Source organism: Pristiophorus japonicus, chromosome 4, assembly GCF_044704955.1.
Source record: "Pristiophorus japonicus isolate sPriJap1 chromosome 4, sPriJap1.hap1, whole genome shotgun sequence".
In the NCBI taxonomy this organism is placed as follows: Eukaryota; Metazoa; Chordata; class Chondrichthyes; family Pristiophoridae; genus Pristiophorus; species Pristiophorus japonicus.
This window is the reverse complement of record NC_091980.1, coordinates 210,530,008-210,553,867: the sequence shown is the minus strand read 5'-3', so window position 1 is coordinate 210,553,867 and position 23,860 is coordinate 210,530,008. Positions and strand designations below refer to the sequence as shown.

The 23,860-nt window shown below is 46.3% G+C and overlaps 2 protein-coding genes across 5 annotated transcripts in view; one reads left to right on the top strand and one right to left on the bottom strand.

The window, feature by feature from the left end:
- nubpl (nucleotide binding protein-like) overlaps nt 1-20,872 on the bottom strand; it is a 54,617-nt gene extending 33,745 nt beyond the window's left edge. For all 4 annotated transcript variants that reach the window (XR_011593072.1, XM_070879051.1, XM_070879052.1 and 1 more), the window contains exons 1-4: nt 20,561-20,872; nt 18,382-18,529; nt 11,617-11,651; nt 4,163-4,247 (exon numbers count right to left, since the gene is read on the bottom strand). Coding sequence is in view for 3 of the 4 variants with exons in the window: in XM_070879051.1 (XP_070735152.1) it covers nt 4,163-4,247; nt 11,617-11,651; nt 18,382-18,529; nt 20,561-20,671 (379 nt within the window). In the remaining variant the exon portion in view is untranslated. The remainder of the gene's footprint in view (nt 1-4,162; nt 4,248-11,616; nt 11,652-18,381; nt 18,530-20,560) is intronic.
- Nucleotides 20,873-21,372: 500 nt separating this feature from the next.
- The window catches only part of LOC139263254 (myb/SANT-like DNA-binding domain-containing protein 2), a 56,054-nt gene continuing 53,566 nt past the window's right edge, over nt 21,373-23,860 (top strand). Inside the window, exon 1 of the mRNA XM_070879048.1 lies at nt 21,373-22,085. Coding sequence (XP_070735149.1) covers nt 21,557-22,085 — 529 coding nt within the window. The 5' untranslated portion in view covers nt 21,373-21,556. The remainder of the gene's footprint in view (nt 22,086-23,860) is intronic.

Sequence of the window (23,860 nt, the reverse complement as noted above, 5' to 3'; positions counted from 1 at the left end):
TGGCTGGTCCAGTTAAGTTTCTGATCAATGGTGACCCGCAGGATGTTGATGGCGGGGGAGGGGATTAGATGATGGTAATGTCACAGAGAGGTGGTTAGACTCTCGTTGGAGATGGTCATCGCCTGGCACGAATGTTACTTGCCACTTATCAGGCCAACCTGGTCTGATGTTATCCAGGTCTTACTGCACGTAGGCATGGACTGCTTCATTATCTGAGGAGTTGCGAATGGAACTGAACACTGTGCAATCAGCGAACATCCCCACTTTTGACCTTAAAATGGAGGGAAGGTCATTGATGAAGCAGCTGAAGATGTTTGGGCCTTTGACACTGCTCTAAGGAACTCATGTAATACCCTGGGGCTGAAATGATTGGCCTCCAACAGACATAATCATCTTCCTTTGTGCTAGGAGTGATTCCAGCCAGTGGAGAGTTTTTGGTACCACACTTGGTCAAAAAAAGGGCAGTCATTCTCACCTCATCGAGAAGTCAGCTCTTCCATCCATGTTTGGACCAAGGCCAAGATCTTGAGCCGAGTGGTCGTGGCAGAACTCAAAATGAACATTGGTGAGCAGGTTATTGGTGAGTAAGTGCCACTTGATAGCACTGTTGACCACACCGTCCATCACTTTGCTTATGATTGAGAGTAGACTGATGGGGCGGTAATAGGCCAGATTGGATTTGTCCTGTTTTTTGTGGACAGGACACACCTGAGCAATTTTCCACTTTGTTGGGTAGTTGCCAGTGTTGTAGCTGTAATGGAACAGTTCGGCAAGAGGTGCGGCTAGTCCTGGAGCACAGGTTTTCATCACTACAGTTGGTTGTCAGGGCCTACTGCCTTTGTCATATTCATTGCGCTCAGCCGTTTCTTGCTATCACATGGAATGAATCAAAGTGGCTGAAGACTGGCATCTGTAATGGTGACAAACTCAGGAGGTGGCCAAAATGGATAACCCACTCGGCAGTTCTGGCTGAAGATGATTGCAAATGCTTCAGCCTTGTGTTTTGCACTCCCATCCTGGGTCTGCCATCTCTGAGGATGGAGATGTTCATGGAGCCCCCTCCCTACCCCGCCTCCACCCCCCCCATTAGTTGTTTAATTGTCCACCGCCATTCACTAGATGTGGCAGGACTGCAGAGCTTTGATCTGATTCGTTGATTGTCATCAAGATCCACGGTGCGGCCCTCGACAACGTGGACCATTTCCCATACCTCAGGAGTCTCATTAACAAAAACAGACATTGATGAGGAGATTCAACACCGCCTCCAGTGCACCAGTGCAGCCTTCGGCCACCTGAGGAAAAAAGTGTTCAAAGACCAGGCCCTCAAATCTACCACCAAGCTCATGGTCTACAAGGCTGTAGTAATATCCACCCTCCTGTATGGCTCAGGAACTCCTGCACGGCAAGCGAGCCCCAGGTGGGCAGAGGAAACGTTTCAAGGACACCTTCCTTGATAAAATGCAACTTCCCCTCCGACACCTGGAAGTCCCTGGCCAAAGACCGCCCTAAGTGGAGGAAGAGCACTTCGAGTCTCTTGGCCGAGAGCATGCAGAAAACAAGCGCAGGCAGCGGAAGGAGCGTGCGGCAAACCAGACTCCCCACCCACCCTTTCCTTCAACGACTGTCTGTCCAACCTGTGACAGAAACTGTAATTCCCACATTGGACTGTTCAGTCACTTTTAGAGTGGAAGCAAGTCTTCCTCTATTTCGAGGGACTGCCTGTGATGATGATGATGATGTAGTCGGTAGCTAGGTACGGAGTTTGTGGCGGGGACCGAAAACAGCTTTGATTTTCCCACTATTTAGCTGCAAGAGATTTCTGCTCATCCAGTACTGGATGTCAGACAAGTAGTCGAACAATTTAGAGACAGTGGAGAAGTTGAGAGGGGTACTGGCGAGCTAGAGCTGGGTGTCATCAGCATATTTGTAGAAACTGACACTGTTTTATGATGTTGCCATGGAGATGAAATAGTGGGGAACGAAAGATAAATCCTTGGGGGACATCAGAGGTAATGGTGTGGGAGCGGGACGGTAAGTGAAGGTGATCCTCTGGCTACTATTAGATAGGTAAGAATCGAGCCAGGCAATGCAGTTCCATCCAGTTGGATGACAGTTGAGAGGCATTGGAGGAGGATGGTGTGGTCAACCGTGTCAAAGGCTGCAGACAGGTCGAACATTTACCTGTCACAGTCACAAAGGATGTTATTTGTGACTTGGAGAAGAGCTGTTTTGGTACTATGCAGGGGCATGAATTTAGTTTGGATTCAAATTTAGGTGCCATAAGTGAAGGAGAGTGCCTTAACTTACTGCCATCTCAAGTTCTCCATTTTTAAAACTGATCATTTCTCAGAGTCCAACTTTGCAAGTCTGCCTCCATTACATCAAGAATGGTTCCGTGATGCAGCAACCATTTGAGTAGCTCTCTTCTAGCCTGAAGTCGCAATAGATCTACAACAAGAAAATGAAGGCGTTGCCTCAGACATGGCTGAATGAGTTCAATGTTCTGCGTATGAACTGAAAATGTGTCATTTCCCCTCCCCGCCCCGCCACAGTAATGATTCCTTAAGGGAGTGATGTGTTGAAGGACAACCCAATGCCATCTCAACAACAGAAAGCTGACCCACCTCAAGACTAATTAAACCTCAAAACTAAGACAGTTTGTGTGTTACAAAATAGAAAAACAAACCAGAAAAGTTCAAAAGTATCAAACTAAATCTCCTTACAGGATGCATATATAGAAAAACAAATGTTGCTAGCCAAATCCTTGCCGACCTCAATACATTACTTAACAGTCATTCCAACTCAGAAGTACTGCTGTGAAACTTGCATGTGGCAGTTTCTATGGGTCCAAATTTTCTCATGAGTTGCACCATTTTTTTTTGGTGTAACTTGATTTTTCTGGTGTATCTTTTTAGTTGTAAATATGGCCATTTAATTTGCGCCAATGTGAGTGAGTTAGTTAGGTTTTTTGTTATGTCAGTTTTTTTTTCCCCAAAAGGGGGCATTCCCAACCACTTACACCATTTATGCCAATTTGGCCAGAAAAAAGTTGTACTAAACTAACTTAGGGCAGCGTATGTGTCCACTTTTGTCCGCACAGAAAGATCTTACTTACAGTGAAGGAATCAGCACACGTAACTACATTTAAAGCACCAAGCGCCAAACAAAGCACAAAAAGTAATAAGCAATTAATTAACAAATAAAATATATGGAACCCTGCCCCTAAAGCATCAAGACCAAAGTAATAAGCAATCAATAAATAAAAAAATAAAAAAATAGAAGTTCTACCTTAGGGAACGCAGCAGATGCCGATGAGGGAGCCCATTCGGCCAGGGCTGCAGGGAGGCGGAGGGAGAAGAGAAGAGGAGAGGAGGGAGGTGGGGAGAGGAGGGAGGTGGAAGTACCCTTTTGCGAAGCACGTCGTCTAGACTGCTGTCCGGCATGACATTAAGCACCCGCATGAATCGAATCCCTGGTTCATCTGGTCGAGAATTATAAACCCAGACCCCCAGAAACTCTTCAGTTTTACAAATCAGGTCAGAGGTGTGGCCACTGGTGGATTCAAGAACCATCACCACGGCCCCCTCCCAGGCCAAAGTTCCATCTTGATTTTCTTAAGTGTTTCTAATCTGTAAACACCCTAATCCAAGGCTGAAAGGAATCAGATCATCTTTTGACATGAAGGGAAGAAAACAAATCAGACGACACAGCCTGCAGAGCACACTCTGGCCACCGATGAGGGAGCCCATTCGGCCAGGGCCAGGGACGGCATGCTTTGGGCCCCTACCACACAGTTTGCAGAAACGGCCTGCCGCAGACTCTAGCAGGCATGTGCAGAGGTCCCGGCACTGTTTTCAGCGCCGGGACCTGACTCCACCCCCAATCCATTGGGCCACGCTGCACCACGACAGAGGAGAGGCTGGGGAGCGGCCAGAATTCGGAGGTCTTTTTTCGGCGCACTTGGAGGCGGACAAAAGCGGCGCAGCTCGAGTGAGGGCGCCAGAAAAACAGGTTAGGGAAATTCTAGCCCTATATGACTTTTGCTACTTCCACATTCAGCAAGACATTAGTTCAGGATTAGTCAGAAATGTGCCATTTTCTTACATTGCTTTTCTATCTCGTTTCCTACAGTAGTCATAATACCTCAGTTTAAGAAACTTACTGTCTGTTAACTCTGGGTTTCCTCTCAAATTCATCATGCGTGGGATAGACGGACCATACACATCTGCATCCAGCAGTCCCACAACCTTAAACAGAAACAAAAGAAAGATACTGACTCACTATACAATTCAGGTCAACATTCTTGGATATACTCTGAGGATACTAATCAATGACAGCTTTGCAACAAAGCAAAGCTAATTCCTCAAAGATACAACTCATCACGAAATGTCATCCTCAAATCAGGATTACCTCAGGATTAGAAATAAAACAAAGTACGAGAAATACCCTTGGTTGTGTTGGGTCATGCCCAATTTGTTAATTAATTTTCCATCTTTCAGGTGTTTACTGTTATCATTTTTCATAATTTTCTCTTATTTGAGGTTTCTAGACTTGTTTTTTCTTCTCATCGTAATTAGCATTTTATGAATGATATAATTGATCTAAGTGTAGGGTTTTTTTTGCTACTGTCCCTTCAAACCCATGGAGTTCGAGAGAAAAAAAGTAATACATGCTCACACTATTGAGCATCATGAAAAAAAATTATATAATGCCTTTCACGACTATCGTGACATCCCAAAGCACTTTACAGCCACTTTTTGAACTGTAGTTACTGTTGTAATGTAGAAATTCCACTGTTTAAACTTCCTAGTCCTAACAGGTGCATAAATCCCTGCCTTAAACCCTAACCCGGAGGCGGAGGCGACGCAACTGGACCTGCTGGGCCTGGCTATTGGTCCTCCACACACACACCCCCACTACCAGCAGCAATTGGAACACCTCCAGCAGTGGCAGATGGGCCTCTCCTCCACGACGGACGGCTGGACTTCCTATGATGACAGGCGACCTCCTCCTCAACAGCAACCGGATCGGCTGGCCCTCCCCCACTTCCCCGACAACCGGACCTCTCCTTCTCCACTAATGACCTGGCCTCCTCTCCTCCTCCAGCACGTGGCGAGTAACATGGCTGTGACCACCCCCTGCCCTCCCACTCTGAACCCCAGTGACCCTCCCAATGCCTGCCCCCAACCAAGCCTTGGACCACCTACCATCAAGGGCGCTACCCAGCACCAAGCCCGCGGCCAACATCTCGCCATAAGCAACTAGGCCCACACAGCAGTGCCTGATCTCCAGTCGTCTTGGACCCCCTTGCCACTGGACCAAGACCATGCTCAGCTAAGCCCGTGTGGTAGCCGGTGCGCAACAACCAACCCACATTAAGAGAACTCACACACAGGCATCTTCCACTCCTCTAACATGAAGTTCCGAACCTGGAACGTCAGGACCCTCATGGACAACCCCAACAGCAACAGACTGGAACTCCGCACCGCCATAGTTTCCCAGGAACTTAAACGCTTTGATATCGACATCACCACCCTAAGCGAGACCTGGCGGGCAGGGGAAGGCCAGCTCAAGGAACAAGGTGGAGATTACACCTTCTTTTGGAAAGGGAAACCAGGAGGAGGAACGCTGCCTCCACGGAGTCGGCTTCGCCATCAAAAACGAGCCTCAGACACTCCCCCCTGCGGGGCTAACGAATGCCTCATGACTCTTCGACTCACCCTATCCCGGAACCAGTGCACCACAGTCATCAGCGCGTATACCCCGACACTCGATGCAACAGATGAGTCCAAAGAGGGTTTTTACTCCAACCTCGAAAAATCCCTGTCCCGCATCCCCGCAGGCGACAAACTGATCCTCCTCGGTGACTTCAACGCCAGGGTCAGCAAGGACACAGACCTCTGGGGAGGCGTGATTGGCAGAGAGAGGGTAGGGAAAGCCAATTCCAGCAGTATCCTACTCCTGACAAAATGTCTAGAGCATGAACTTGTCATCTGCCTTGTTCTGCCAGAGGGACAAATACAAGGCACCTTGGCAACACCCTCGCTCCAAGCACCTGCTCGACTATGTCATCGTCCGAGCCAGGGATCGCAAGGATGTGCACATCACCTGTGCCATGACGGGAGCTGACAACTGCTGGATGGACCACTGCCTAATCCGATCCATCATTAACAACATAGCCCCAAAGCGGAGGGGGCAGTAGAAGCAGTGTCGCAAAAAAAGTCAATGCCAGGGCACTTAAGGACCCAACTAAGAGAGCCCTATACAGTCAGCGCCTCACAGCTAACCTGGCATGCCTTGATGACCCCGAGACGCGGAATGCCCACAGCGCTTGGTCTGCCCTCCAGACTTGCACAACCAGTGCCTGCAAAGAGATGCTCGGTCACTCAATCAGGAAACACCAGAACTGGTTTGATGAGAATGATCAGGAGATTCAAGAGCTAATACATCGCAAGCGCACGGCATTTCTGAACCTTAAACAACCCAACTCGGGAGCAACAAAGTAGCATTACAGACGGCTCAAGGCTGAGGTCCAACAAAAAACTCAGGATCTAAAGAACAGGTGGTGGATGGAGAAAGAACAGGAGATACAGCAGCTGGCTGACAGCCATGATGTGCGAGGACTCTCCATCGCAGTCAAGGCCACCTACGGTCCACACACCCAAGGCCCCACCCCACTGCTGGCCAAGAACGGGGAAACACTCATCAAGGACTCCGAGGCAGTCAGAGCCCGCTGGAAGGAGCACTTTCAAGATCTCCTCAATCGAGACTCTGCCTTTGACTCGAGTGTTCTCGACTCCATCCTGCAGCATGCTGCCTGCCACCACCTCAGTAAAACCCCAACACTGCACGAGGTAGAAAAAGCCATAAGACAGCTAAAAAACAAGGCTACCGGAGCAGATGGAATCCCTGCTGAGGCACTGAAGTATGGCGGAGAGGCACTTCTGGCGCGAATATATGACATCTCTCTCATCTGGAGGGAGGAGAGCATGCCGGGAGATCTCAGAGATGCAGTGATCTTGACTGTCTTTAAAAAAGGGAACAAGTCCGACTGCGGCAACTACAGAGGAATACTGGGGGTCCTTGTGCATGAATCCCAAAAAGTTAGTTTGCAGGTAATCAGGAAGGCGAATGGAATGTTGGCCTTCATTGCGAGAGGGATGAAGTACAAAAGCAGGGAGGTCCTTCTGCAACTGTACAGGGTATTGGTGAGGCCGCACCTGGAGTACTGTGTGCAGTTTTGGTCACCTTACTTAAGGAAGGATATACTAGCTTTGGAGGGGGTACAGAGACGATTCACTCGGCTGATTCCGGAGATGAGGGGGTTACCTTATGATGATAGATTGAATAGACTGGGTCTTTACTCGTTGGAGTTCAGAAGGATGAGGGGTGATCTTATAGAAACATTTAAAATAATGAAAGGGATAGACAAAATAGAGGCAGAGGGGTTGTTTCCACTGGTCGGGGAGACTAGAACTAGGGGGCACAGCCTCAAAATATGGGGGAGCCAATTTAAAACCGAGTTGAGAAGGAATTTCTTCTCCCAGAGGGTTGTGAATCTGTGGAATTCTCTGCCCAGGGAAGCAGAGGCTAGCTCATCGAATGTATTCAAATCACAGATAGATAGATTGATTTTTAACCAATAAGGGAATTAAGGGTTATGGGGAGCGGGCGGGTAAGTGGAGCTGAGTCTACGGCCAGATCAGCCATGATCTTGTTGAGTGGCGGAGCAGGCTCGAAGGGCTAGATGGCCTACTCCTGTTCCTAATTCTTATGTTCTTATGTTCCCTGCCATCAGCCACTGGGAAAGTCGTCGCTAGAGTCCTCCTCAACCGGCTTCCTCCCGTGGCCGAGGAGCTCCTCCTGGAGTCGCAGTGTGGATTTCGTCCCCTCCGGGGCACAACGGACATGATTTTTGCAGTGCGACAGCTGCAGGGAAAATGCAAGGAACAGCCTTACACAGGGCCTTCTTTGACCTTACAAAGGCCTTTGACACTGTCAACCGCGAGGGTCTATGGAACATCCTCCTCAGTTTCAGATGCCCCCAAAAGTACGTCACCATCCTCCGCCTGCTCCACGACGACATGCAGGCCGTGATCCTTACCAACGGATCCATCACAGACCCTATCCACGTCTGGACTGGGGTCAAGCAGGGCTGCGTCATCACCCCAACCCTCCTCGCTGCTATGCTCCACCTCACAGTTGACAAGAAGCTCCCCGCTGGAGTGGAACTAAACTACAGAACCAGTGGGAAGCTGTTCAACCTTCACCATCTCCAGGCCAAATCCAAGGCCACTCCAACCTCTTGTCGAGCTACAGTACGCGGACGACGCCTACATCTGTGCACACACACAGGTTGAACTCCAGGACATAGGCGACGTATTTACTGAGGCGTACGAAAGCATGGGCCTTACACTAAACATCAGTAAGACAAAGGTCCTCCACCAGCCTGCCCTCGTCGCACAGCACTGCCCCCTAGTCATCAAGATCCACAGCCTGGCCCTGGACAACTTCCCTTATCTCGGGAGCCTCCTATCAACAAGAGCAGGCATTGATGACGAGATCCAACATTGCCTGCAGTGCGTCAGTGCAGCCTGAGGAAGAAAGTGTTTGAAGACCAGGCCCTCAAAACTGTCACCAAGCTCATGGTCTACAGGGCTGTACTAATACCAGCCCTCCTTTATGGCTCGGAAACATGGACCATGTACAGCAGACACCTCAAGTCGCTGGAGAAATACCACCAACAATGTCTCCGTAGGATCCTTCAAATCCCCTGGGAGGACAGATGCACCAACATCAGTGTCCTCGTCCAGGCCAACATCCCCAGCATTGAAGCACTGACCACACTTGATCAGCTCTGCTGGGCAGGCCACATAGTTCGCATGCCAGACACGAGACTCCCAAAGCAAGCGCGCTACTCGGAACTCCTTCACGGCAAACGAGCCAAAAGGTGGGTAGCGGAAACGTTACAAGGACACCCTCAAAACCTCTCTGATAAAGTGCAACATCCCCACTGACACCTGGGAGTCCCTGGCCAACGACCGCCCTAAGTCGAGGAAGTGCATCCGGGAGGGCGCTGAGCTCCTTAAGTATCGTCGCCGAGAGCATGCAGAAATCAAGTGCAGGCAGGGGAAAGAGCGTGCGGCAAACCAGTCCCACCCACCCTTTCCCTCAACGACTATTTGCCCCCACTGTGACAGAGACTGTGGTTCTCGTATTGCTTTGTACAGCCACCCAAGAACACAGGTTAAAAGTGGAAGCAAGTCTTCCTTGATCCAGTAGGACGGCCTATGATGACGATAATGGAGGTAGAAATCGTGGCAGCTAATTTGCGCATAACAAGCTCCCACAAACAGCGATGTGACAATGACCAGTTAATCTGTTTTAGGTGATGTTGATTGAGGGATAAATATTGGTCAGGGCACCAGGGATAACTCCCCTGCTTTTCTTCGAAGTAGTGCCATGGAATCGTTTACGTCCACCTGAGCGCGCCTTGGTTTAACGTCTCATCCAAAAGACAGCACCTCCGACAGAGCAACGCTCCCTCAGCACTGCATTGAAGTGTCAGCCTAGATTTTTGTGCTCAAGTCTCTGGAGTGAGACTTGAACCCACAACCTTCAGACAGAGGCGAGGGTGCTACCAACTGAGCCATTGCAGACACGAGTCCTGGTCAGGAGCTACATTGTAAAACCCTTTAATTTAAGAATGCCCTGTTCCCACCTCCCAGAAGAGGACAAGTAGTGGCAAGCAACCTCCAAGGAGAGGAAAAAGTAAGTCAAAAACCTTGTATCACATAACTTATACAATGCCGAGCTGATACACATGAACACTACACACCTTCAGTATTCACTACACCACTACAGTATTCTTTTATACATTATAAATAAAAAGGAAGCTCATTTCAAGTAGACATACTGCACTACTTCCTAACATAGTGTATTCAGTCGATCTTTTTAAATGGATCTATATGCCTTATTTTGACATCATTGGTGGCAGAATTTCTAATATACAGCTGTTAATACCAAACATGACAAATAAAAACATGAGGTATTTTCCAGTAAACCAACGCAGGCTAAATTTCTAATATAGCAGTGATCTTACAATGTTTAATTACAATCATGAAAAGCATCAAAAACATTAATGATTTGGATGAGGAAATTGAGTGTAATATCTCCAAGTTTGCAGATGACACTAAGCTGGGTGGCGGTGTGAGCTGTGAGGAGGACGCTAAAAGGCTGCAGGGTGACTTGGACAGGTTAGGTGAGTGGGCAAAAGCATGGCAGATGCAGTATAATGTGGATAAATGTGAGGTTATCCACTTTGGTGGCAAAAACACGAAGGCAGATTATTTGAATGGCGGCAGATTAGGAAAAGGGGAGGTTCAACGAGACTTGGGTGTCATTATTCATCAGTCATTGAAAGTTGGCATGCAGGTACAGCAGACGGTGAAGGCGGCAAATGGTATGTTGGCCTTCATAGCGAGGGGATTCGAGTATAGGAGCAGGGAAGTCTTGCTGCAGTTGTACAGGGCCTTGGTGAGGCATCATCTGGAATAGTGTGTTCAGTTTTGGTCTCCTAATCTGAGGAAGGGTGTTATTGCTATTGAGGCAGTGCAGCGAAGGTTAACCAGACTGATTCCCAGGATGGCAGGACCGACATATGATAAGAGACTGGATCGACTGGGCCTGTATTCACTGGAGTTTAGAAGGATGAGAGGAGATCTCATAGAAACATAAAATTCTGGACAGGTTAGATGCAGGAAGAATGTTCCCATGGTTGGGGAAGTCCAGAACCAGGGGACACAGTCTTAGGATACGGGGTAAGCCATTTAGGACTGAGATGAGGAGAAACTTCTTCACTCAGAGAGTTGTTAACCTGTGGAATTCCCTGCCGCAGAGTTGTTGATGCCAGTTCATTGGATATATTCAAGTGGGAGTTAGATATGGCCCTTATGGCTAAAGGGATCAAGGGGTATGGAGAGAAAGCAGGAAAGGGGTACTGAGGTGAATGATCAGCCATGATTATTGAATGGTGGTGCAGGCTCGAAGGGCCGAATGGCCTACTCCTGCACCTATTTTCTATGTTTCTAAATGCATATAAAAAAAGTGGAGGAGCAAAACATGGCCATCATTTAATACATCATTTATCAGCCAAATATAGCAAACCCATTTCTTGAGGCAGTCGGAGTGAAGTGACAGACACACCTGATTCATGATTGCAATGGTCATTACAGACAAACTGGAGAGAAAGGAAGGAGGTGTATCTTTTGAATTCTAAAATTGATTCATGAATAAAAACTTGTGATCCAATACATTTGGAGAATGGAAGAGTGGGCACAACCCCAGATTTACCAATTGTTTGTGACCATCACATTTCAGTGTTGCAGCCTGAACACGATATTTTCTCAAATAAATTTTGTGCTGTGGCAAGTTGTCAGCAATGAATAATTGAGTGGCAAATTGCAGTTTACAATAGTACAAAGAATTGTACCTGCAGTAATTATAGTACAAATATATTTAACTTGCAAATGATGGTGCAGTTATCAACTTTCACACAAAAGTTACATCTTATACAATGCTTTAACAAAATTCTGCTCCAAAAGCAAGTCCACCTACCAAATCGTTAGCTGCTAATCCCAGAGCCAAATTCACTGAAATTAAAGTAAATTTAGGTTAGTACAATATACTACACTCACATATCAGAACTTGAAATTAACACTAGTCTACCAGTTTGAGAATTTTCAGTGGTAGAACACATGCCAAGCATCCCCCCACTCCCACAACATGGAAAAGGAATACACGGGGCGATTTATCTCACAGAAGAACATCAGAAATAGGAGCAGGAGTAGGCCTACGGGCCCCTCGAGCCTGCTCCGCCATTCAATAAGATCATGGTTGATCATCAACATCAACTCCACTTTCCCGCCGGATCTCCATATCCCTTAATTTCCCCTAGACTCCAAAAATCTTTCTATCTCAGCCTTGAATATATTCAGAGACTCAGCTTCCACAGCTCACTGGGGCAGATAATTCGAAAGATTCCCAACCCTCAGTGAAGAAATTCCTCCTCATCTTTGTCTTAAATTACCCCTTATCATGAGACTATAAACCCTAGTTCTAGGACACTCCAGCCAGGGGAAACAACCTCTCTCAGCATCTACCCTGTCAATCTCCTACAGAATCTTGTATGTTTCAATGAGATCACCTCTCATTCTTCTAAACTCCAGAAAGTATAGGCCCATTCTATACAATCTCTCATCATAAGGCAGCCCTCTGATCCCAGGAATCAATCTAGTGAACCTTCGTTGCACGCCTCCAATCCAAGTATATCCTTCCTTAGATAAGGAGACCAAAACTGTGCGCAGTATTCCAAATGTGGTCTCACCACACCCTGTACAATTGTAGCAAGATCTCCTTACTCTTATACAGGTTGAACATCCCTTATCCGGAATCCTCAGGACCTGGCCTGATCTGGATAAAGGATTCTTCCGGACGAGGGGTGATCATGTTAAATTTGATGGTACAAGTACTGAGCAAGGGGATCGCGGGGCTGGCTGTGCGGCAGAGAGATCATGGGGGTTTTTGCAGGGGGGGGGGGGGAAAAGAGGGGAAATCGCGAGGTCAGGCCAGCGATTACAGGAGTCGGCAGCGAGGAAAAACTTCAATTTGTTCAAGTCAGAGTTCTGCGCATGCGCCACCCGGTGGCCGGGAATGGTCCTGGACGAGGGGTGGTTTCGGATAAGGGAGTTCCGATAGGGGAGGTCCAACCTGTACTCCAATCCCCTTGCAATAAAGGACAACATGCCATTTGCCTTCTTTATTGCTTGCTAGCTTTCTGTGATTCTTGCAGAAGGACACCCAAAGCTCTCTGAACACCAACATTTAAAAGTTTCTCACCATTTAACAACTGTTTTATTTATTCTTCCTACCAAAGTGAAAAACCTCACATTTCCCTACATTATACTCCATCTGCCATCTTACTGCCCACTCACTTAGTCGGTCCCTTTGCAGACGCTTTGTGTTCCCCTCACAGCTTACTGTCCCACCTAGCTTTGTATCGTCAGCAAACTTGGATACATTACACTCGGTCCCTTCATCTAGGTCATTAATATAGATTGTAAATAGCCGAGACCCCAGCACTGATGCTTGCAGCACCTCACTCGTTACAGCCTGCCCACCTGAAAAAGACCCGTTTATCCCTACTCTGTTTTCTGTACGTTAACCAATCCTCTATCCATGCTAATACATTACCTCCAATCCCACGATCCCTTATCTTGTGCAATAACCTTATGTGGCACCCTACTGGAAGCCTTTTGGAAATCCAAATATACTACATCCACTGGTTCCTCTTTATCTACCCTGCTAGTTACATCCTCAAAAAAACTAATTTGTCAAACACGATTCCCCTTTCATAAACCCATGTTGACTCTGCCTAATCATATTATAAATTTTTAAATGCCCTGATACCACTTCCTTAACAATGGATTCCAGCATTTTCCAGACGACCGATGTCAGGCTCACTGGCCTGTAGAACCTGGTGTTCTCTCTCCCTCCTTTCTTGAATAGCAGTGTTACATTTGCTACCTTCCAATCCACTGGGACCATTCCAGAATCTAAGGAATTTTGAAAGGTCAAAACCAATGCATCCACTATTTCTGCAGCCACCTCTTTTAGAATCCTAGGATGCAGGGCATCAGATCCAGGGGATTTGTTTCATTAGTACTTTTTCTCTACTTATATTAATTACATTAAATACCTCACTCTCATTAGACCCCATTTTAGATATGCTTTTTTGCGTTTTCAACTGTGAAGATAAATAAAAAAATATTTGCTTAACGCTTCTGCCATTTCCTTATTCCCCATAATAATTTCTCCAGACTCAGCCCCTGAGGGACCAATGTTTACTTTTGCTACTCTTTTGCTAGTTTTCTGTCTATTTTCTCCCTCATCAATTCTTAGTCATCCTTTGCTGGTTTCTGAAACTCTCCCAAACCTCAGGCTTAATTTTTCACATTATAAGCTTCTTTCAAACAAATGCTATCCTTAACTTCTTTAGTTCGCCACGGATGGATCACTTTTCCTGTAGAGTTTTTGTTTCTCAATAGAATGCATTTTTGTTGGGAATTATGAAATATTTCTTTAAATGCTAGTCACTGCTTATCTAATGCCATACCTTTGTCCAAAGGTATGGCTGTCAGGGGGTCTATACACTACTCCCATCAGTGTTTTCTGCCCCTTGTTATTCCTCATCTCCACCCATCCCGATTCTACTTTCTGATCTTTTCTCTCTACTGTCCCGATGTCATCCTTTACCATTCTGCCTGCTTTTTCAAAACATCAAGTACCCTGGAACATTTAGTTCTCAATCTTGGTCACCTTGCAACCACGTCTCTGTAATGGCTATTAGATCAAACCCATTTATCTCTTTGTGCCACTAGTTTGTCTATCTTGTTACAAATGTTTCATGCATTCAGATAAAGAGCCTTTAATTTAATTTTTTTTAACCATTATTCCCCACTTTGACCTTATTCTCTGCTGCACTGCTACTATTAAACTCTGTTGGGGTAAAAAGACTTCTCTTTCTCAAGGTGGACTCCCTGATATAAGGAATCGACACCTGCCCGTATTGTATAGCGACCACGGAATCACGCAGACGAAACCTCAGTTAACCGGTTTTATTCAAACATGCTCGGGAAATATTCTGATGAACACTTCAAAGTACAAGAGTTCTACAAGCACAGTTATACGATTTTTCGATTTGCGCGACCCTCCTACAAAACCACCGATTTGGCCTACTAACATAAGATAACATAAGAATTAGGAACAGGAGTAGGCCATCTAGCCCCTCGAGCCTGCTCCGCCACTCAATAAGATCATGGCTGATCTGGCCGTGGACTCAGCTCCACTTACCCGCCTGCTCCCCATAACCCTTAATTCCCTGATAGATTGATTTTTAACCAATCTGTGATTTGAATACATTCAATGAGCTAGCCTCAACTGCTTCCCTGGGCAGAGAATTCCACAGATTCACAACCCTCGGAGAAGAAATACCTTCTCAACTCGGTTTTAAATTGGCTCCCCCGTATTTTGAGGCTGTGCCCCCTAGTTCTAGTCTTCCCGACCAGTGGAAACAACCTCTCTGCCTCTATCTTGTCTATCCCTTTCATTATTTTTAAATGTTTCTATAAGATCACCGCTCATCCTTCTGAACTCCAATGAGCAAAGCACCCTGTCTACTCAATCTATCATCTCCAGAATCAGCCTAGTGAATCATCTCTGTAACCCCTCCAAAGTTAGTATATCCTTCCTTAAGTAAGGTGACCAAAACTGCATGCAGTACTCCAGGAGCGGCCGCACCAATACCCTATACAGTTGCAGCAGGACCTCCCTGCTTTTTGTACTCCATCCCTCTCGCAATGAAGGCCAACATTCCATTCGCCTTCCTGATTACCTGCTGCACCTGCAAACTAACTTTTTTTGGGGGATTCATGCACAAGGAGGAGTCCGTGTTCCATGTTTTTATTGAGTGCACGAGGTTGCAGCCCCTGTTTCATTATTTAAAGGGGCTGCTCCTGAAATTCTGGCTGCACTTCAGTCCCACTCTCCTGATCTTTGGGCACCCTGTGCGGAGGAGAGCGGGTAGGTCCGAGGGCCTCCTCGTAAGACTGCTCCTGGGCACGGCCAAGGGTGCCATCAGCCGGTCCAGGCAGCGGGCGGTCGTTCAACCTGATTGCCTGCCTCTCTTCCGCTCTTACATCCGGTCCAGGGTGTCCTTGGAGATGGAGCACGCGGTGTCCACCGGTACGCTCGCGGCCTTCCGCGAGAGGTGGGCACCGGAGGGACTGGAGTGCATCATCGCACCCGGCAACCAAATTTTAATTTGATTTTACGTTTTAAAGTTTAATTTGTTTTAATTGCCGGTGCTTTTAGTGTCCCCCTCCCCTTTTATAGGGGGCACTGGAGGAAAAAATGTGATTTTAGTGCCAAAAAAAAAAGAAAAACACAAAAAAAAAAGGGGCCTTGTAAATGTCTGGTGTGTCATCCAGGTCGGGTGGCACCGATTAATGTTTTATGTTTTCCAGATAAACTCCAAAAAGAGTTTCATGCACAAGGACCCCCAGGTCCCTCTGCACCGCAGCATGTTGTAATTTCTCCCCATTCAAATAATATTCCCTTTTACTGTTTCTCCCCCCCCCCCCCAAGGTGGATGACCTCATATTTTCCGACATTGTATTCCATCTGCCAAACCTTAGCACGTTCGCTTAACCTATCTAAATCTGTTTGCAGCCTCTCTCTGTCCCCTACACAATCTGCTTTCCCACTAATCTTTGTGGCATCTGCAAATTGTGTTACACTATACTCTGTCCCCTCTTCCAGGTCATCTATGTATATTGTAAACAGTTGTGGTCCCAGCACCGATCCCTGTGGCACACCACGAACCACCAATTTCCAACCCGAAAAGGACCCATTTATCCCGACTCTCTGCTTTCTGTTAGCCAGCCAATTCTCGATCCATGCTAATACATTTCCTCTGACTCCGCGTAACTTTATCTTCTGCAGTAACCTTTTGTGTGGCACCTTATCGAATGCCTTTTGGAAATCTAAATACACCACATCCATCGGTACACCTCTATCCACCATGCTCGTTATATCCTCAAAGAATTCCAGTAAATTAGTTAAACATGATTTCCCCTTCATGAATCCATGTTGCGTCTGCTTGATTGCACTATTCCTATCTAGATGTCCCGCTATTTCTTCCTTAATGATAGCTTCCAGCACTTTCCCCACTACAGATGTTAAACTAACCGGCCTCTAGTTACCTGCCTTTTGTCTGCCCCTTTTTTTTTTTTTTTAAAACAGAGGCGTTACATTCGCTGCTTTCCAATCCGATGGGACCTCCCCAGAGTCCAGAGATTTTTGGTAGATTATAACGAATGCATCTGCTATAAATTCCACCATCTCTTTTAATACCCCGGGATGCATTTCATCAGGACCAGGGAACTTGTCTACCTTGAGTCCTATTAGCCTGTCCAGCACTACCCCCCTAGTGATAGTGATTATCTCAAGGTCCTCCCTTCCCACATTCCCGTGACCAGCAATTTTTGGCATGGTTTTTGTGTCTTCCACTGTGAAGACCGAAGCAAAATAATTAAGGTCTGAGCCATTTCCACATTTCCCATTATTAAATCCCCCTTCTCATCTAAGGGACCAACATTTACTTTAGTCACTCTTTTCCGTTTTATATGTCAGCCTAGCCGAGTGGTTCTCCCTCACCTGTCCATCTCCCATGGTGTCATCCTTCTGGAATATATTCAACTTTGCCTCAGTTTCTCATGTGTTGATTGACCTTGCTTCCCAGGGTATGCTATCATTCTAGGCTGTTCATTCTCCACTGCCCTTGTTATTCAGTACTGGAGTATGTTTTCATCTTCTTTCTGCCTGTGCAAAGGGTCAATGTAGTGTTGGCAATTTATGATGGTTCATTAACCATCAGGCATTGCTGCCTCCCTCTTAACCCAAATGTAAGCAAGTGTATGAGCGTGCTTTACATACATAAGCGAGTTTTATATAATCGGTCAATATTACAATCCATACCGTAAGACAGAGGAACTCCCAATTCCTCAGAACCTCCTAATTCCCTTATGTTTCTTACTCAAGTGTACTTTTTACCCCCTTTTACTCTGTCCCTTCTTGTCACACTCTGCTTATTTTTACCAATCGCTACACTGCTCAATTACATTGACCTTTCTCTTTAGATATCTAAATTTCCCCTCCAGACCCCCATCTCAAATGCCTCTGATCTACTGTTTTACAGCTGGTCACAGAGCAGCAGAGCTTTTGTGGGGAAATGTAAAAAAAGTAGAAAAAAGAAACTTAATACTAAGCTGCAATCCAATTTTTTCCATTAATACATTACAGCAGAGTGCTTCACATCTGGAATAATCAACCCCCAGCTACATTTCACATCATTTTTGTGACCTTTAGAATTACATACTGTGGTAGAAATCCAGACAAATATTAAATGTCTATTCAACAAACTAACTGGCTTAATTTATACCTACCAGCTTTAAATTACTATCTGACATTTAAGAAACTGCTTCAGGTAGTTTTGTGAAAGCTGCTAAATTTTATGACCACCAGAGGAAATTGGTCATCTTATCTGTTGTACTGCAAGACAACCACATTACAATTAGATTGCATTTTAATTTAGTTATGAGGGAATGATTCAATGTTGATGTACGAGAATCAAGTAAGTTTACTGTAATTCTGAAATCTATGCCAGAAGAGCTATAGCAGCAATACTATTGCCACATATAGAATTTTATAATTCTTAAATCCCAGTTTGCAAATGAAGCAATTCACATTCAGTAAGTTTTGTACCTGCAGTAGTTGATTTTCCAACACCTCCTTTTCCTGAGGCTACAACAATAACCTGTTTCACTCCTGGAATCACTTTTTTCTTTGGAAGTCCCCGAGCCATCAATCGTTTTTGTCTCTCCTGTACTGATTCTGCAGTGGATCCTGAAGACTTTATTTTGCATAAATAGGAGAATGCATTTCTTAATTAAAACATCAGCTAATAGAGGTTTTCATTAAAAGTTAAAATTTAAAGTTACATATAAAAGGGCTAAACTATTACCAATTTTGGAAAGTGCAATTGTAACTGCATCTGTAAGTGATGTTGCATGAGACTTTAAAAAAAACAATGCACTCTGCATTCCAGAGTAAACATAGTCTGAATGTTCTGCATGATTTATGCCCAAATAACAGCTTAATCTTGGCAGAATGAAATCAAATTGCGCAGAAGTTAAAAGGAATTTTAAGCGCAAGTGAGTTGCACCCATAATTGCTACTTTACGCTCACGTATCCAGTGTTTTATTGTTCAACAGTCCCTTCGCCCGAAGCAGTTCCTGCCCACGAATCTGACCACACCCCAAGATTGGAAATAAGAGTTTCCACTGATTGCACTCATTTCGGACAGGGGACATCACATTACATCCAGATTCTTGCTCCTAAGAGAGTTTCTCAGGAACACACACACCTGTGGTCACGTAAATCCAGCATTAATGACCTGACCAGTAGTCAATTGAAGCCAATTAAAAAGATAATCACTCAATTGATCTGCCCTGCTGCTGCACAAATCAGTTAGTTTAAAAAGTTGAATGGGTCTTTTCTCGTCAATCCCATTCCTCTTTGTGATGCTGGAGGATGCCATTCGTCACGATTCGATTACGCTGCTTGATTGCACTGCTTAGTGGAAAATTGTGTGGTTTATGCTAATAGATTTGTGCGGCAACTTGGGTATAACTTCACCTTGGCAAAACTGGTGCAGTGTTGGGTGCAATGTGCCGATTCCACCCTTAGTGGAAACTCCAGGCCAGTGACGCTGACTCCAACTTTCGCAACTCTGCTTCAAACCTAACAATTTTATTTAAGGAACACAGATTGCTTCATCCCTCCTTTCTTGAATGTGTTGACTTCTCAGTGATACATGGTCTCAGACTGTCAGATACTTCCTCTAATTGACCAATTTTCAAGTGATCCACCTCAACAATGAATAGCCACAGGCTATTCGACCGCAAAGAGCATCACAACCAAGCCCAGTGCTGTCTCCCAACATCCACATGGTTCCAATACGAGTATCCAGATATCAACCAAGACTCCTGGTCAATCTTCCCTTCACTAGGTTATGGGAGCAGAAGTCTATTAAAGCATTCCAACTGCTGCTCAGCTGACTTCACGTAGATTTTCTCATGGTTCAGTTCCTCATTGGATAAATGATTAAAAGCCAGATATTTCTTCAATATCTTCAATAAGACTAATTTAGATTATTGATATCATATTTTCATTGGACAGAAAGTATAGACAATAGCATTCAGACACCAGATAAGGAATATAAATTTTTGTTACTCAATGAAGGATCATTTTTGGTCCCCATAGCTGTGTCTACCTCTTCAATCTTAATTATTTTTAATAGAACCTTCTCAAAGAAGTCATGTATTATCACAACTAACATGCATATGGAACCACATTGACCGCAAACATCACCATGAGCTTAGAAAAGTTGACTACCAAAGCGCAGTGCCGAATTTGTCCTGTGGTAACTGCGTATGAAACTTATCCGATTGAACGTGAATTCACTGTGCACAAATTCATTTTTCAATCGGTAAATTTACATATTCCAGAACTAAACGAACGACCTTCCCAAGCATACACCACCATATCCACCCCCAAAATAGATCAGCGTTCACTAAATACTTTAACCTGGAGATGGGCGAGTGAATTGTGATCAAGTGGAGACGATGCTAAAATGACAAGCGCTGCCCGTTTAAACACACTACGTGATGATTCACCATCACAGGCAGTTCCTCAAAATCGAGGAAGACTTGCTTCCACTCTAAAAGCGAGTTCTTAGGTGACTGTACAGTCCAATACGGGAATTACAGTCTCTGTCACAGGTGGGACAGACAGTGGTTGGAGGAAGTCGTTGATGATTATACCGGACACGAATAGCCCACTGAACCAGTTACTTGGGAGGGACCTTGAGCTGATACCCACCCAGAACCGCAGCAGATGAGTTGCCCAGGCCGGACTTGCAGCTACCGGCCAGCGCCGCCAGGCTCCGCACAATTGCGCCATCCGAAATCCGCTGCGGGCGACCCAGACCATTCGAGACCCGACCCACAGTCCCCGAGACCCGACCTAGATCCGACCCACAGTCCGAGACCCGACCCACAGTCCCCGAGACCCGACCCAGACCCGATCAGGAACCGACCCACAGTCCCCCAGACCCGACCTAGATCCGACCCACAGTCCGAGACCCGACCCACAGTCCCCGAGACCCGACCCAGACCCGATCAGGAACCGACCCACAGTCCCCCAGACCCGACCTAGATCCGACCCACAGTCCCCGAAACCCGACCCAGACCCGACCCACAGTCCCCGAGACCCGACCTAGATCCGACCCACAGTCCGAGACCCGTCCCAGACCCGACCCACAGTCCCCGACACCCGATCCAGATCTGACCCACAGTCCCCGACACCCGATCCAGATCTGACCCACAGTCCCCGAGCGACCCAGACCGCTTAACCGCCGGACTCGCGCCGCCGCGCTTCTTTACAACGTCAGCAAAACGCGACAACCTATAAAAAGACAACAAAAGACGGATATGTTTTTATATCAATATATATGTATTTTTTAAAGCCTCCCGCATTATCACGGATAGATAAACAAACCGAGCCCAACAACAACGATCAATCGCGCTGCTCTTCCCCCGCGGTCAGCAGTCAAACGCTCGCGCTGTTGACGTGCCTCTCGCGAACGCCGGAAGTCGTCAGGACGTCGGCGTCTACCCATGGTTCTCAGAGGGGGCAAATTTGAAGGGGCCTTTCATGTGAGCCGTTTGTTGAAACCTTGCAGGGGCTTTTTGTTTTGTTTTTATTTCTTTTGCTGTCTCATTGGTCCTCGCCGCGCCGGAGCTGCGTGTGAAGGGAGCGGGGTGGTTTTGTTGTGTGGTGCGGGGGGCTCGCTGGGCGCCGGGAGCTGGGTTTCCAATGATGTCAGAAGTGCGGTCTGAGCGCGGTGCCCTGTGGTCGGACGCCGAGACCCTGGCGCTGATCGCCGTCTGGAGCGAGGAGAATGTGCAGACGGCGCTGGACGAGCAGCTGAGGAACAGCCACGTTTTTAAGTTCATCTCCTCGCAGTTGCTGGACCAGGGTTACATCCGCACCCCGGAGCAGTGCCGCATCCGCATCAAGGGGCTGAAGAGGAAATACACGCTGGCCAAGGACAGCATTAAGAGGGGCTGCAGTGCGAGCGGCAGGAAGATCTGCCGCTTCTACGAGCAGCTCGATGCGGTGCTCGGCTCCCGGGTCGCCAGTGAGCGGCCCGTCGCCATGGACGCACTCGCGACGCCCAGCGAGTCGCAGGACATCAAAGAGGAGCAAAGCAGTCCGCGCTCCGATGTCAGTCAAAGGGTTGAATGCCGGAATGGCCATTGTTCTTCTGAGGAGCCCGATCATTCGATGGCAGAGACCACCAACCGGCAGTTTGACCCTCAGCCCTCTACCAGTGCTTTCTGTAGTAAGCATTTTTATTTTCCCTTTCAAAACGTACAGAATTGTCTTTCATAAAGTAAATGAGAATTCGCGGAATGTTCTCAACATGCAACTGTCAGGTAACACTTAAAGGACCAAGTCTAGGCTGCAAACAAGAAAATTCAACCCCGGCGAGTGTAAACAATGCGCCAACTATAACGGAAGTTGCGATAATCTGTATACCTCCCAATACGTACTACTTTAAACTATTTTGTTTACAACTGCACAGGCTTTCGGTTTGTTACATGTTTCTCTGTTATCTCCCCGCATCTCGAACAGCTTTTACGCACATAATCATTTAGTAGTTACACACTCTCGTCTCGAAGAGGAAAACTTGCAAATCGGGCATTATCGCGTATTTTGTGATTACCGTGATCCTTCGCACAAACAGTTTTTTGGGGGTTCAATGGTCTATTCTGCAAATATTTTAATTAATAACTAACACGTTGTTTGCTTGCATCCGTGATGGTCTTTCTTGTTTGACCTCTGCAAGCCAAGCATACAAAATATAGTAGAGGGTGGATAACTGCATACGGCATCAAAACATTCCGTTGTAACTTAACATTCCTGTTCTATCTTTGTTAAATCCCGAAAATTCCTGGGAAATATAGCTCTGCATTTTTCAGGATTCAGTAGCATTTATTTCAAGTAATATTTCACTTCCACAGAATCTTCAAATTGGAAGGAAAAAGTCCAACCAATACTTAAGTGTTTTTGGAAACTTATTTAGCACCGTTGCTCGCAACATTAATGTTCTTCAAAAGGCAATGTTCAAGAGAACAGTGGAGCTTTGTTTTTGGCACATAAAGTAGGAATTGCTTTATGGGCTTTCCGCATATTATCCATATTTAACGCTGTCTTTACAGACTAAAGAAGTAGGAATACTCTTGTTTCTGTAGCTGAAGCAGTCTGATTATTCACCCTTCAGCTGTATGCAAATAGGAAAGCAAAATTTTGCAAGTGCATAGATGAATTGGCAAAGGTCAGAAGAGTCAAGTTTCACAAGTCTGCATGGTTTGACACTAATATCCCTGATGTTCTGGACCCAACGTCCAGTCTTTGATTTTTATTTTTGTGTGTGCATGGCAGACTATTTGACACATCTATCCTCTTGATTTCTGTAGTACCTTCAGCAGCACATGCAGTGTGATTGCTACAAGAGTGAAGACAGATATGTGCATGCATACAATAGCCAATATTGCTACTCAAGAATAGAGGGAGAGAGGAAACAGGGAACTATAGGCCAGTTAGCCTGACATCGGTAGGGAAAATGCTAGAATCTATTATTGGGGACATGGTAACAGGACACTTAGAAAATCATATTAGGATTGGGCAGAGTCAACACAGTTTTATTAAAGGAATATCGTGTTTGACAAATCTGTTAGTTTTTTGAGGTTGTATCTTTTATTTTATTCGTTCATGGGGTGTGGGCGTCGCTGGCAAGGCCAGCATTTATTTCCCATCCCTAACTGCCCTTCTTGAACCGCTGCAGTCCATGTGGTGAAGGTACACAGTGGTGTTAGGGAGGGACTTCCAGGATTTTGACCCAGCGATGATGAAGGAACGGCAATATACTCCCAAGTCAGGATGGTGTGTGACTTGGAGGGGAACGTGGAGGTGGTGGTTTTCCCATGCACCTGCTGCCCTTGTCCTTCTAGGTGGTAGAGGTCGCGGGTTTGGGAGGTGCTGCCGAAAAAGACTTGGCGAGTTGCTGCAGTGCAATTTGTAGATGATAGACACTGCAGCCACGGTGCGCCGGTG